The sequence below is a fragment of the Populus euphratica genome, unplaced genomic scaffold, assembly GCF_000495115.2.
Source record: "Populus euphratica unplaced genomic scaffold, PopEup_1.0 scaffold1.1, whole genome shotgun sequence".
Lineage (NCBI taxonomy): Eukaryota > Viridiplantae > Streptophyta > Magnoliopsida > Malpighiales > Salicaceae > Populus > Populus euphratica.
Genome location: NW_011499845.1, coordinates 688,134 through 703,553, shown reverse-complemented (window position 1 = coordinate 703,553; position 15,420 = coordinate 688,134). Strand labels below are relative to the sequence as shown.

Here is a 15,420-nt window from a genome sequence, read left to right as displayed (position 1 = left end):
TCTTTATATATATATATATATATATATATATATATATATTTACGTTATAGTGTCATAAATATTCCACTTTTAAGTTTATAATTTCAAATTTCCCTATAGTTTCACGAGACTATAACGTAACAATATGTTTTTAGAAGCCAATTTTACCCTTCCCGTTAAATAACCAACAGAAGATTGATTCCTTTTCATATAAGTATCTTGTCTCTCGTCCCCCCATTAGATCCCCAGACGTGTGAAAAAAACACACTTAAATCCCAATTAACCATGAGCTCAACCAAATTCAGAACGTACGGGATTTTGATTGTAAGGGACAACACAGAAACTTCTGAACACTAGAAGAGCGCGATTTGTAGATTTTAAATATACAAGGGTGGAAATGGAAAATTGGTGACTTTATAAGGACTAAGATGAAGTTCACGCCTCCTTACCATTAAATATGAACCCCGACAAGCGTCCCTGGCTCTCTAGAGTCTCAAAGTTCCTGCACTCCGGCGACCGTTACTCGGGCTTAGAGTCAGATTTCAGCACCGTCGTCCTCAAGTATATCTCTGCTAAAATCTCCCACGCATCCCACTTCTCCTCGTCATCCTCCTTAAGTAAGCCTCCCTCTTTCACGTTCTGGGGTTTAAGTTTGCGACCTTATTTTGAAGAAGCCTTATTGGATAATTTGTTAAATACCCACTTCTATTTTAATGGTTGGTAGATATATTGTCGATTGTTTTTGTTGTTTGGAGTTTTTTTGCTGTTAAATAAAGTGAATATTAAATGTGCTCTTAGAGAAACCAAGACCCATTACCAAACACCAAAAACCCATTCCCCTTACATAGTTTCTACAAACATTGCAATGACCACGCGTGCCAAATATTGACATACTAGGCATTGCTCTCTTCCTGTTCGATAAAATGCCAGTACGTACTGTTGTTTCGTGGAACACTACGATTTTTAGCTATTCAAATGGGGGCAAGCTCGATGGTGTCTTTCTTTACTTTCGGTAAATCAAACTCAGTGAGATTACATTTTATACTGTATCAAGTGTTTGTGCTCATGTGGGGTCTGTATATGGAAACCAGCTTCACTGTCTTGTTTTGAAATCTGGTCTAAGAGTTTTGAGCTTGTTGGGTGTGCTTTGTTGAATTTTTATGCAAATTTTTTCAGTAATTGAGATGCTGAGTTGGATGACATGAGAATGTGGACGCTTTTAAGTTTAAACTGAATACAGAAGCTAAAGACTTGCTCCCAAGACTTCTGTTTTGAATTTAAAAACAGCAGGAGTCTGGTTGGGGTATGGTTTTTTGTTTAGTACCGGGGAACTAGGTGCTGCTCTATACCCGTTTTTCCTTGTCTCCAATATTGAATTTAGATGCTATGAACCTTTCACTACTTGATCAACACACATGCTCTTCAGAACATTTTTGGCACGCATTTAAAATTGGGATTGGAAATCCATACTAGACTCATTTTATCAGCTCATTTGTTTTTTACTGCATAGACATGCCGATCTTGGTTAGTGGCTGGTTTGGCTTCATGCAACAAGCTCAACTTAAACAACTGACCAACATGATCCAACCTGCAAGTTGCAATTCTTTGTCGAGATAGTTGCTATTGCCCTACACGATAGACCAGTGACCTGGATTATGTGAAAGCGCTTACTGTTGACCTATACTAAATTCCTTCATTGTCACACTGCATTGAAACACTATGGTGGAACTCCAGCACATTTGAGTTTGTTCTTTTACAAACATACAAGGATCCAAAAATACTTAATTTTTTTTATATGCAGCAACAACAACAACAAATGGCAACACCACCACCTCCTCCACGCACCACCGTACTGTCTATGCTCTAAGCTATATGGGCTCAACTGGTGCGTGAAAGAATATATTAAATTTCTCGGAGAAAGAGCTCGTTCTTTTGGCTAGAGTTGTAGATGTATGATTTGAGGAATCATGCAAATATCATAGTTTGCATTGGTTTTCTTTTGTCTATAAAATGAAACAAGAACCAAATTCGTTGCTTGTTGACAGAAAAATATCGTTAGTAGATGGATAAAAATGAGCTAAGTTTAGTTTAAGAAGCTCATACATGATGTTCATGGCATGCATGTTGTAGTAAATTCAGTTCGCATTCATTCCTGACGCGGATTGTTGTATATCCTTTTTCCTTTAAATTGTGAAGTCACACCCGTGAATTTCTAATTCATGTGATTATATGTCCAAGTTAAATCTCAAGCTTTTAATCTCGTCATTTCTTTGTATCTGGGATATTATGCCCCAAAAAAAACTTTAATGGCCTTGCCTAAATTTTTCCGGGGCATTCTTGGTTGAGATGGCGTTCTATCAAACAATGTCACAAAAGTTGCACTTTACATGCCTTTTTATGGTTGGCTATTGTATTCTTTCAGGCTTTTGGCTCCTTATATATCCCCTGGCATCTTTTGAGAAATTTTGAGTTTATGGTTGAAGGTGTATAAGGTAAATTGACTTGGACATCCCTTTGCTGTTCCAAGCCAAGATGGACAAGTGGACAAAACCCATTACTGTTGTATGGTTGACACTGAAACACAGCTTCAGCGACTCATGGCAAGAGACAGAATCAACGAGGAAGATGCCAGGAATAGAATAAACGCGCAGATGTCCCTGGATTTGAAAAGGTCATAGGCTAATATTGTCATTGACAAGTCTGGCTCCTTGGAGGACCTGGAGGAACAGTTTCAGAAGGTATTGGTCCAGGTTACCAGGCCTTTGACGTGGACTGAATTCTGGCTTTCAAGACAGGGAGCCTTGGCTCCTGTGTCCACAGTTATTGGAGTAGTTGCTAGAAAAAATGTTCTTAGCAAATTATAGCTGAAAATCCAAACTCCCGTTGCTTAACACCGCCCCTTGTATTTTATTTTATTTATGAAAAAAAGAAGATATGGTAGTATTCGGTAACAATTTCCAGACTATGAAATGTCTTCCTAGGAGTGGAAATAAATTCAATTCCTAGCTTGAATTTCCTGCGGTCGGTCCAGTTGTTGTTAGGATGAAGTTAATGCGTTTTGTGCGTGGAACTGGTTTTTGAGAGGGAGGGAAGGAGACCACAGCATCTATTGGAAATAAGACGTCAGATGAGCTTTTTATGGGAAAGACATCCGATGAGTCTACTCTTGAAGTTATCTTGCACTCGAGTTCATGAATTGTCCTGCAAGAGGTTCAAACTCTGCGGTGTCCGTAATTATGCCATTTGGCTTACCACTTCGGCTGTTGAAAGAAATTCACTCACTGGATTCCGGCCACATGTTAGATTTTCAACGTGCGTATTAATTATGATTCCCGTGGGCCGTGCTTAGCTAATCTCCAAATAATTAGCAAGAATGCGGATTACCTCTTCTTCTTCTTTATTCACATCAGAAAAACATTCCAACCAAGCTCACCTAACATGTCTCCAAAACTAAATCAATTGCAATATATCCTTTGCTATGCAAGTTACCAACGCCATGCGACAGACTACAAATGCATCAAAACCTTAATCAATTGGTCAGGTACCAGAAGCAAGCGGCCTGCATGCTGTTCAAGCTCGGCGAGTCTCGAAGTTAAAACACACACCCATGGGTATGCAAATAAATTATTAGGTGCCGAGATTTCGTTCTCTCGGAGAAATGAAAATAAAATAAAATCCATCTTGCAAATGACCATGACATTTTTCTAACTTGTCACCACAACAAGAGAGCTTTAAACTGATTGAATTTACCAATTCACTGCATCCAATAAAAAATGGATAGTACAACCCCCCATGAGCTGACCCAAAAATATCAAGCTGACTTGTCCAGAGCCAATTACAAAAACAAAGAAAAATCAAAGTCAATGGCTGTGTGAATATGCAAAACCAAGATGTCTGGAATATTGACTTGATGATTATCAGATGGGAAAATGAGGCAGTGCTTTACTGCTCACGCTTTGACTAAAGAGAGTGGGGAATTATTATAATGTAAATCAATCAGCAAAAGATTTGTTTTTTTTTTTAAAAAAAAAAAGCGAGCAGGATTTCGAGACGAAAAGATGTTTGCCCGTTGAAAAGAAGAAGAATGAGAGCGATGAAGCAAACTCTCAACTCATCTACCTCTTTTTTATTTATTCCCTTCTCTCTTGTCTGAACAAAATTAGCAAACGAAAACTCTCTCTAATCTCTCCTTAAAACATGACTGACTCATTATTCTCTACTGTTGATCTCAATTCTCATCAATCTTTTATAAATAACCCCACTCAATCGATACTCTCCTTCCTCTCACATTAAATCACCTCTTGCTTTCTTTTAATCTTTTCACTCCTCTTTCTCTCAAAAATCCCATGAAACATTGAAACCCCATGTCATGTCCCGTGACTTTCAACAACTCTCCTCCTCTCAATCTCAAACTCCCACCTCAAAATTCTCCATATCTTCCTTTCACTACTCGATACCTAACGACCCTTTTCACCCCTCCTCTCTCACGAATCCTCCCTGTTTCTCTGACCGCAGAATAATTACCAGCTGTATCATCAAGAATTATGCGGGCTCCACAGCCCCACCGTAACGGCGGCGAGACCCAGCAACACTTCCACTCCACCGTCTCCTTACAGAAGCTGAAACGCTTCAACTCACTCATTCTTGTTTTTCGATTCTCTGCCTTTTGTTTCTCTCTTGCCTCTGCTGTTTTCATGCTCACTAACTCTAGAGGATCTGATTCCTTCCATTGGTACAATTTTGACGCTTTCAGGTATATGTACATATTATATCACAGATTTCAAACTACTCTCTCTCTCTCTCTCTCTTTTAAGCTCTTTTCTTTGCTGTAAATTCCTATTTGGTTCGTGAGGAAAAAGGAAGTGTAAGAATCAAAAGGGATGTCTCTTCCAATGCTCTAGATTCAGTTTTTTTATAAAAAAAAATTATCTATTCCCGCTTTTTGCTTTTTCGTGATTTTTTTAGGAAGTCCAAAATTGTTTGAAAATTCTCTTTTTGACCATTTGACCCAACTACTTCCTCACGATTTCTGCGTGTCTGAGAAGAGTAAAATTAATTTTATCAAAATTCTTTCCTAAAATGACTTAAAAATGTTGACAGATACGTTTTTGCTGCGAATGCGATCGTCGCCGTTTACTCTCTATTCGAAATGTCTGCCGCCGTTTGGGAAATTTCAAGAAACGCCACGCTCTTCCCTGAAATTTGCCAAGTCTGGTTCGATTTCGGCCATGATCAGGTAAACGTATTCGTATCCCTCCGTCCGTCCGTGTATGTATGCACGTGTGTTTAAATCATCTTGGAAGTGAGCGAGAGAGTTTTGATGGTGTGTGCGTGGTGCAGGTGTTTGCGTACCTGTTATTGTCAGCGAATTCAACCGGCACGGAAATGGCTAGGACAATGAAAGACGCGTGTACGGATAACAAGCCGTTCTGTGTGCAGTCAGGTATTGCGATTGCCCTGGGTTTTGTCGGGTTTTTGTTTTTGGGTGTTTCGTCTTTGTTTTCGGGTTTTCGGGTGGTTTGTTTTATAATCAACGGCTCTCGTATTTATGTTTAGATTATTAGTAGATTAAATTAATAGTGTGTGAAATTAATTAATTAAGATTGGACTGAGAGGGAATATTTTTTTGTATCCGTGAGACCATTTTTCACGTTTTTACTGTGTGTGATTGAAAAGAATGAATGATGATCGCGATTTGAAAATTAACAATAAATAAAAAAAAATATATAAAAATGAAAAAAAAATCTCACATTATTTATTATAAAAATATTTTTTTAAAAAAAAGATAAATGACCATGTGGTACTTTTTTTACATGTATCTTTTTTGTTAATAAATCAGATGGAGATTTAATTTCGAATGACACCAAAAAGTTTTGAAATGCTGGGAATTCCCTGAGAACCCGGTGTTGAACAGTATAGATGGTAGCTTTCCGGTGTGTTTGGTGGAGGTGTGTTTGGTGGAGGTGTGGTGGTTTTTTGTTAAAGGTACAATATTTTTTAAGACACATCACACCTCTAAAAACTATAAAAATATGTTTTTTCCTCTAAAAAGCAAAAGCTACTTCATATATATATATATATATATATATATATAATGAAGCATGTAGTTCGTGCTACCACCTATACTGTTCAACACCGGGTTCTTATCACAAACGTGTTTAATGCTTGGAAGCTATAATGGATTCGGCGATAATGCCGCAGGGAATTCCCAGCATTTCAAAACTTTTTGGTGTCATATATATAAATCAACTCCTGCAAACCAAGAACACTCTAATTTGAAGGGGGTTTATAACTATCTCGTTAATTTTATTGGCAAGACCTCGTTGACATGACCCTGTAAACATAACCTTCTTCAAATTTTATCTACCTTAAATTATTAAAATAAAATAAATTTTTAATATAATATCAAAATATTAATAACTAAACAATTATAAATTCTAATCTCATCATTTCTTTCTATTTAATAAAAATTAAATATAAAATAATATGAATTCATATAAATTTTATGTTAAAAAAACTTTGGTTTGAAAGGATATATTAAAAAATAATATAAATAGCAACTTAAATTATTAGAATAAAATTATTAAAATAAAATAAATTTTTAACATGATATCAAAATATTAATGAGTAAACAATTATAAATTCTGATCTCTTTATTTCTTTTTATTTAATAAAAATTAAGTATAAAGCAATATAAATTTATGTAAATTTTATGTTTCAAAAAATTTTATTTAAAAAAATATTTTTAAAAAATAATATAAATTATATTTTAAAATTTCACCTCATAATTTAAAATATAAATTAAGATGTAGCATTTAACCAAACATTAAAATATAAAGGGAGGGATGCGAGTTTTGTCACCAATGATGATAAAATATGATTTGGCACATGGAGTTACGCGGCATGGTGGAGATAATGATTTTCTCCCAAAATCCCTGCCATTACAAACTTCACATTCCAAAACCTCAAAAAGTTTGAAGCGTTAGAGAATTTGCCTGAAATGTTCTATTTTAAACTTTCATAATGATCAAACTACACGAATTCACACTGATTGACTATGATTCAGACACTTATTTGAGTGTACAACGCCACCAATTTCAGCTGCCTTCATACTTTGGGTCAGCCATCACATAATGATAAGCTATCACCAGAACAAATATAAAAATGCCAAGAAAATTGGAAAAAAATCCCAGGTCTTGATCATCAAACATCTGTAGAAGCATGAATAAGAGCAAAATGCATCAGTAACACAACCACAATTGACAATGTCAAGACTAAAATTCACTCTGTTACATTAAAAGAAATGCAGTTGGCTGTCCTACTGCTAACATGATTGAAAACCCAAGGTATGGTGTGAGCTCAATACCCAGTATGCATTAAATTTCGTTCCCTCTCAGCTGTAATGCTTTTACTCTAGAGGAGATCACTGAAAGGGGGAGATCTATTGTTGCAATTTATTTCATCTTCAAAGGACAGATGGATGTATTTGCAGCATGTTAAAGGTCTTTAAAGAATATTAAAATTCTTGTTATGATCTTACCAAGCCCAGAAATACCCACGTATAGTTGACAAGATGGCTTAATAGAAAGCAACAACATAGAACAAGCCATGAGTTATGGAAAAAAAAAAACATGAATCAAAAAGCCATGCATACTTCTTCATTTAATCACTGCGCACATTAAAATTGCCAAATCTTAATTAAATCCCAACGGCAATGCTGCTACCCAGTACTAGGTGGTTATCATGGAACAATTCTCATCACTAAGATCAGCCCAGAATGAAATGCATTAGAGATTCATTTCGTTTAGACAAAGGTAAGTTATCTAACATTCAACTTAATGATTTGCATACAACTCAAAACTGCATAGTAGTCAAGCGGGCAAAGCCAACAAAAAGAAACAAAAAAGGACATCTTCTCGACCTATCCTGGTTTTCACTTTGAATAGTCACAGCTTTGCCAAGCACGCATATTTCTTTTCCTCCTTAAATCAACACTGTTACCTGTTCTAATCACAAAGGCAGTCCCTAAATTCACACTGCTACTCTCTAGCCTGGATTGATAGGAATAGTAAAAGAAATGCCAGACATGCTCATCAGCTATTTGTTAAGCAGGAAACTTCCCATGACTTCCTGGCACGAAGGTCCCGCGGGGCAGATACAGTTGCACCGAAATTCCCTTCAACATTTGAAGCAGTACAATCAAAACTTAGAGCCTATTTATTTTTGTGTTTTAAAGTATTTTGAAAAAAAAATTCCTTGCTTTAGATTAATATTTTTTGGATGTTTTCGGATAATTTGAATCTACGGATATTAAAAATAATTTTTTTAAAAAATAAAAAAAGCATTATACCACACTCCTAAACACCCCCCTTATCCTTCAAGGCGTGACAGTGTCCTTGGCCCCCGTAACAAAATTTCCAGAAACTCAAATAAACAACAAATTTATTTCCCTCGAATCTCAACTAACTTTATAGCGTTATTGGGATATCATATCACATTCCATTTCAACCAACAGATTGATGATAAAACAAAGAAACGTATACAGTCTGAAAATAAGAAAATTCCAGCCTAGTTATGAAAACCAAGGAAACAAACCACCATGTACTACGTTTCAAAGTTCCAAACAATGCTAGGTGAAGTATAAACCCAAAAGAGAACTGCCAAGATACACAAATCCGATAGAGTAGCATTTAGATTCTACAATAGAGATCCAAATTCAGAGAGTAAATTTTCTAAATAGGCCACTTCCTTTCCACAATCAAACGCAATTTCCAATTATGTTAGTGAGAATTCCCTCTCATCGAGTAATATTCGGTGCAAAGGACTAAGATTTGGAGAACAAAGCAAACCGAAATTGCAGTAAGAGGGAGGTAATCAAACATACCTTTTCAGCTGATCTGATGCGAGAAGGCTAAAAGAGTGACTACTAACTAGATCTCAACAGCGAGAGTAGATAGCTCTTTGTGGCTCACTGTGACACGCTCTCTGTGGACGTCACGGAAGTGGAACGCGAGAGGCATTCGATGATTATTTGCTATATGTCCGTTTACTTACTCTGGTTGACTGGAAATCCCACTGGAAGGTATTGGGCTTTCTATCCCAGCCCATATATGACTATTTGGGCCCCATGAGAGATCATGGATCTGTCTTTTGGTAGAAAGGTCATAAAGTATATATTACTTGTGGCGGAGCTAGACATTGGGTATTGCCCTCCTGGAGGGCCTAGCTTAAAACTATTATATTAATTTATTATTATTATTTAAATATATGCAGAGATGATTTAATTTTTTAAAATATGTATCTAAAACAAATTAATTTTTAATAAATTTATTATTTGATAAATATAAAAATATTTTATTTCTTCACGGTTCATGTATTTACTAGATAGAGAAATGCCGTTAAAAAGGTCTCCAACAAAGACATGTCTTGAGCATGAAGGAGACGAATTAGACATCCTCCAGCTCCACTGTCATCCTCGACTGAGAAGACTCGGAATCATTGTTTCATTATAAAATAATGATGTTTTTGTGCTCCGGTGGTTACTCGCAAGCATTTATCGATAGACCGGAGAAAGAAAGGACGGAAGTAGACAGGTTCAAGGGATAGCAAAAGGCAACAATATTAAACACTACAGTAATGTAATAACCTCGTATAACCCTTCCAAGTTTCAAAGACATGGAATGATAATTTAAACTGCCACTCTCTCAACAGGAAATGAAAAAAGAATAGGGATTAAATTGCGAGTGTCGATTAACATCGTTAAAAATTGTGTGGCTGCTGGGATTCGAGCCCAGGTCTCCACAGCCACAACGTGGAATTCTCACCACTAAACTACAGCCACAAGATGACTGTATGATCTCGACTTATTTTTATGATAGTGTGTAGCCTCCCCCTAGATGGACATTTTCCTTTTTCGGTCAAGAGACTGGACTTGGAAAGAATAAAATTTACATTAAGAAAAATATATATTGCTTTTCTGTTCAATTTGGAGTTGCATAGGAATGATTGCTTTTAAAATTAATTTTTATTTAAAAGTATATTAAAATATTATTTTTATATCAAAATGATTTAAAAAGTATATATAAAAAAATTTAAACAAAAAAATTTAATTTTTTATAAAAAATTATTTGAAATGCAATTCTAAATAACACCTCCATAGCAAGTGCATTCCAGGACATATTAACGTCTTTGCTACTTTCTTCTATTATAGATTTAAGATTGGTTCGGAAAAGTTATGGTTTTTAAGAGTGCTATTAGAAAAATAGATAAATTGTACCTTGAAAAAATAATACGTAAAAAGAATTGTGACATTAGCTTTTAAAACATTACCAAATACTCAAAAAGCCACAAATAAAAACCATAATCACAGCTAAAACTCATCTATTTTCTTTGTCTCACCTCCCCTTTAATATTGTTTTAAAGAAACATGAAAATCTTTCGCTCAACTATTTACGTTGGGTGAATCTTCTCTCCAAAATTCTCATGCTGTATTGGTCCGGCAGCTCCTTCATGCATCGATTTCCACTGGTGGTGGGATGACTCGTTTCTCTAAGTTCCTCCTTGTTACTCAATGATTTTTGTTTTTATTTTTTGTTGGATGAGTTACTCAATGATGTTCTTCTTATTTTTCACTTACCATTTTACTAAGCTTTGTATAGGGATTAATTGGTTGATTTCTTTCTTTCTTTTTTTACATGTTTGGATTCGCTGTTTCTTCCTTGAAATCATATCAAGCAAGATATATTTAGCCATTGATCTCAGATTACCTCATTGAAATTTAATTTCCAACTCAATCATCTATTGCTTTTCCCTTTCTTTTTTTGTTGATAAATGGGAGTTTCATTTTTGGTGGTGTTAAATTGATTCATCACGAGTTGCAATGAGAGGTTCTAATAAAACTAAATGTATCTTTTGCTTGGATTTAGCTTTTTGTTCATTTATACCTCTCAGGGGATTTCATTATAGCGTAAGCCAGTCCAACCTCGCTTTAACCTACTCTGCACCCGTACAAGTTTGAAGAATTTATTATAGAATTACATCAGTGTAAAAACACTGGTAATCTCAAACATATTAATCCTCATCTTTGCCACAAACAACGTTCTAAAATATTCTAAAACCTCAAAAAGAAATTGAAAACATCAAGGAGCTGCAACAATCTATTCAAACCTTTCACTGTGGTTGAGCAAACAAAATTGACAGTCTGACTATCACTTGGACACTTATTTGAGAGTGGACAGCACAAGTTTCAGTTGCCTTCGTACTTTGGATCAGCCACCACATAATGATATGCGATCACCAGAACAAATATAAAAATGCCAAGAAAATTGGCAAAAAAACCCAGATCTTGATCATCAAACATCTGCAGAAGCACAAATAAAGGGAAAATTTATCAGTAACACAAAAAATTGATAACAATGTGTTTGCAATTTTATCTGACTTTAACGAAAGAGACTGTATACTATGCTTACAAGGTTAACAACCTCAAGGACACTGAATTCAAAATCCTACATGGAGTAATCACTATTTGGTTCCATTCCCTCTCAGCTTATTGTGTTACTACCAGAAAGAAAACTGAAAGGGAGTCTTAGAAAATGGATGTAAAAAAGGCCTTTCAAGCCCCATTTAGATGGTTATATTTCCTATTGAAGTCTAAGGAAGCCTGGAAATGCAAGCATATGGTGAACAAGAGGGATCATAGTCAACACAAAAAAAAACACTGAAGACAAACTACAAATTACAAAAATACACACATGCATGAGTGGAAATGACACGGTCATCATTTCACTTTCATTCAATTACGCCCTGCGAATCAAAATTGGCAACTTAAAATCAAACCCCATCACAATCACCATTAGCTTGGTCTATTTGGTAACATGACACATTCCTTATCGGTTGATGGAAATACCAGACAAAATGCATTTCAAATTCTTTCAGTTAAGATTAAGGATGGTTTCTGTTACTCAGAGTCACTTGTGCACAACTCGAACCCAGATTTATTAGCTTCAATTCAGATGTGCGCACATTTCATTTCTCCGACAAACTACAACACATTTTCCCATGTTGATGTAGAGGCACTGCATCCATTAATAAGGACTTATTCCAATCACCCTACAGCATCTAAATTCACACTGATAACTTCCTGTTGTTAATAGGACCTGTAATTGCTAATTTATATGCTCACAGCAGGTTGCACAAATTCAAGATGTATCAACTCAACAAGGTTAAAACATCAAACCTACAATGACATCAATGCAAACCCAGTGCTAAACCAAGACAATCTCGAGCACCATTTACCACTTCCATAGTACACTAGAGATGCAAGCTTCAGTCAAACAAATTGTAACCTTTTGCAACAGGTCAGCAATTTCAGGCAATAGAATGCAATTTCCCATTATGGGAATCCAGATTTCATAATCATAAAATTCACAGAAAAAAATACAATGAAAAAGGAAAAACTAAGAAAAGGGAAACCGATCACAGTGGGATTCGAACCCACGACCTTTAGATTCGGAGTCTAACGCGATATCCACTCCGCTATGCGATCAATTGTGATTTTTATTCGTACTGTTTTATTTATTAATCACCATGTCATGAATTATATACCAGACCTACTTTCCTCCTTTCAAAATCACGTGAATACAGCTTAACATGAATTAAAAAGACGAAAATAGAAAAAAGAAAAACCTTCGATGCAATTGTATGTTTTGATTATATGGATCTACGATCTCTATCACGATTGAAGACTCTCAAACTTTAAAAAAAAAGAGAAAATTACAAAGCATACCCTTTTTCCCGATCCGAAACGAAAAGGGCAAACTAATGGCTAGATCTCAGAAGACGGGAGTAACTGCTCTCTGTCTCTGGGTCTCTTGGATTCTCTCTTTCTCGCGATCTATCTGTTTTCTAGCACCAGCTGCTGCTTTCGAATGCAAGTCGATGGGTTTTTTTGGTAGTCACGGGTCGTGTGTGTTACATGGGTTAATGGCCCACGTTATGTTTTTTTAAAAGAGGCAAAGCCCAAGTGTGGCAATTTTTTCATTGTGGTACTTAAACATTTTTTAATGTCCAAATGTGTTTATTTTTAAAGGGTAGAATTTAATCTTAAAAGAGGCAATTTTAGGTTTTTTTTCGAGGTTAAGTTTTATCTCTAAAAATTTCTATTTTTTATATATAAATAGAAAAAAATATATGTTATGTGAATCTTGAGACGTGAAAAAGACTTGAAAATCGATTGAGTATAAAAGACAAGTGCAAATATATAAAATTAAGTAAAAAATTCAATCTAGTATAAAAAAATATCCATGCTTACAACTAACATTAATAAAGAATATTGAAGAGAGAAAGGTGAAATAATTTTTTAAGCTAATTGAGAATATTCTTGAGTTATTAACTCTTGGCTGCAAGCATGGGACTATTTAGCAAAGAAACGGAAAATGTTGGCATGCAGGCCGGTGGAAGAAAAGAGATTCAGTATAAGGCCGTTTATTTGGTGGGAGGTAATTTTTTTTAAAAGTAAAATTTTGGAAAAATAGATTTTTATAAAGTAAATTATTTTTTTATATTTAGTAGTGTTATAAAAAACAAGTTGTAAAATATTTTTTTAGTATTTAATTATATCATGAAAAATAAGCTAAAACATAACCTATTAATATCTTTTAAAAATTTATTAAAATAATAATAAAAAATTTTAAAAATTAAAAGGTTAAATGAGAATGAAATAGGAAAAAATAATTTTATAAACTATCTTAAAAAAATAACAATCAAAATAATAAAAATCAAATCTAACAGATAAAAAAATTATAATATAATAAAATTAAAATAATTATAATTATAATTTCATAAATTATTTCAAATAAAATAAATAATAATTAAAAAAATAAGGATTAAATTTGATAAATAAAAAATTTTAATTAAAAAAGCAGTAAGAGAAAAGCAAATAATAATCATAAAAATAAAAATCAAAGCTAATTTAAAAATAAAAATAAATTAAATTTCAAGGGATAAAATATAAAAAATAAAAAATATATATAACAATCAAAATTTTAAAAATCAAATTTGTTACAATTAACAAGATATTTTTCTAAAAACGAAGCTAAATTTTTTTGATTAAAAAGTATTTTTCATTAACTAATTTTTATAATGAGAAACAAACTAATAAAAATTTAAAAAATAATTTTTAAAAAATTACTTCCCACTAAACAAACAATATCTAAATTAAGTTATGAAATATAAGAAATTCTAAATCTAGGATTATCTATTGCTTTTATAGCATGTAAAGGGGGAAAGTGTCTCGTGACTTTTTCTTACCGAGTAGGAACGAAGAAAAATGACTGTTTAAACGGAACTAGGTTACAATATGTGTTATTGTTATGGCTTGTGAAAAAATAATATTTAAATTGTTATAATTTTCTGTGGAATTGTTGTTAAATTTGATAATAATTAAAATTTAAAAAATTATGACCCAACTATTTTACTAACCCGAATTTAAAATCAAGTTACATGAGAATTGTGATATTTGTTTTTTCTACATAAATTATAACAATGAGATGTTAGAGATAAAAATAAAATTATAAAAAAAAAGATTTTAAAAACAAACTGAATCTTTTATGATACTATTGTTATTAATAAAAAAAAATTTGATGAGTTGTATCCAACAATATTAATTAATGCTATTACCAGTGATTTTAGTGAGTCACATTTGCTTTTAAAAATAATTAACCCATCATTCATCTTTGAATGACAAAAATGATTTGTATGGATAACTATTTATGATATTTTTTTGATATCATTAAATTTAAATTTATCCTATAAAGATTTTTTTTTCACAGCACTAATAATATTATAATAAAAATTTAGATGTGTGTCAAGAGTCTTGTAGCCATTCATTTTTTCACAACAAATGCGTCATGCTCAAGTTATTATTGATATTTTTATTATTATTGATATTTTTTTATGGTATTAATGAGGTTGTAATTAAAATTTTGAAGTGACTTTATGGTCTTTATTTATTTATTTTTCTTTTTCCTCTCTCCTCTCCCATAACATGCATCCTTAGCCGGTGCAAAAGTGTGAAACTGCCGGTGTTTTGCTCAGGTGGAGTCGATGCACGATTCTGTGGCGGTTTCACGGCTTGAGACGGCCGGAAATGGGAGATCGGCGGAGAGAGAGAGAATCGCCGGCGAGAGGAGAGAGAAGCTCTGGGTTTTGATCTGGTGTGGACGAGTGTATGGTGCACTCCTGCGTCTGAAGGCTGTGAACCGCTGGATCTTGGATGAACAGATCGTGCGGCTGTGATTCGTTTGATCTCCAAGTTGATCGGACGGTCAGGATTGAGTGGCCTACGATCGGGTGTGGCGCGGTGTACTGAGTGCTCGGTATACCTGCTGACGTGGCGCAACCAGATCGAAGGGCAGATTATTTGAGCGGCTGAGATTGATTTGG

The 15,420-nt window shown here is 34.2% G+C and overlaps 1 protein-coding gene, 3 long non-coding RNA genes and 2 other non-coding genes across 6 annotated transcripts; 1 reads left to right on the top strand and 5 right to left on the bottom strand.

The window, feature by feature from the left end:
* Nucleotides 1-1,832: 1,832 nt before the first annotated feature.
* LOC105127589 (uncharacterized) lies at nucleotides 1,833-2,395 on the bottom strand. Its single transcript, XR_842671.1, has 2 exons — nucleotides 2,291-2,395; nucleotides 1,833-2,247 (listed from the first exon to the last, which is right to left on the bottom strand). It is a non-coding gene; the product is annotated as an uncharacterized LOC105127589 (long non-coding RNA).
* Nucleotides 2,396-4,017: 1,622 nt separating this feature from the next.
* On the top strand, nucleotides 4,018-5,667 carry LOC105127375 (CASP-like protein 4C1). Its single transcript, XM_011028678.1, has 3 exons — nucleotides 4,018-4,732; nucleotides 5,080-5,215; nucleotides 5,320-5,667. Exons 1-3 carry the CDS (start codon nucleotides 4,524-4,526, stop codon nucleotides 5,533-5,535), a joined length of 561 nt encoding a protein of 186 aa, XP_011026980.1. The 5' UTR covers nucleotides 4,018-4,523; the 3' UTR covers nucleotides 5,536-5,667.
* A 1,210-nt stretch (nucleotides 5,668-6,877) lies between these two features.
* Nucleotides 6,878-9,021, bottom strand: LOC105127319 (uncharacterized). Its single transcript, XR_842609.1, has 2 exons — nucleotides 8,864-9,021; nucleotides 6,878-7,190 (listed from the first exon to the last, which is right to left on the bottom strand). It is a non-coding gene; the product is annotated as an uncharacterized LOC105127319 (long non-coding RNA).
* Nucleotides 9,022-9,748: 727 nt separating this feature from the next.
* On the bottom strand, nucleotides 9,749-9,820 carry TRNAH-GUG (transfer RNA histidine(anticodon GUG)). The gene has a single exon. It is a non-coding gene; the product is annotated as a tRNA-His (tRNA).
* A 1,165-nt stretch (nucleotides 9,821-10,985) lies between these two features.
* Nucleotides 10,986-12,904, bottom strand: LOC105127263 (uncharacterized). The gene is made up of 2 exons (XR_842594.1): nucleotides 12,764-12,904; nucleotides 10,986-11,338 (listed from the first exon to the last, which is right to left on the bottom strand). It is a non-coding gene; the product is annotated as an uncharacterized LOC105127263 (long non-coding RNA).
* TRNAR-CCG (transfer RNA arginine (anticodon CCG)) lies at nucleotides 12,451-12,523 on the bottom strand. Its single transcript has one exon. It is a non-coding gene; the product is annotated as a tRNA-Arg (tRNA).
* Nucleotides 12,905-15,420: the final 2,516 nt, after the last annotated feature.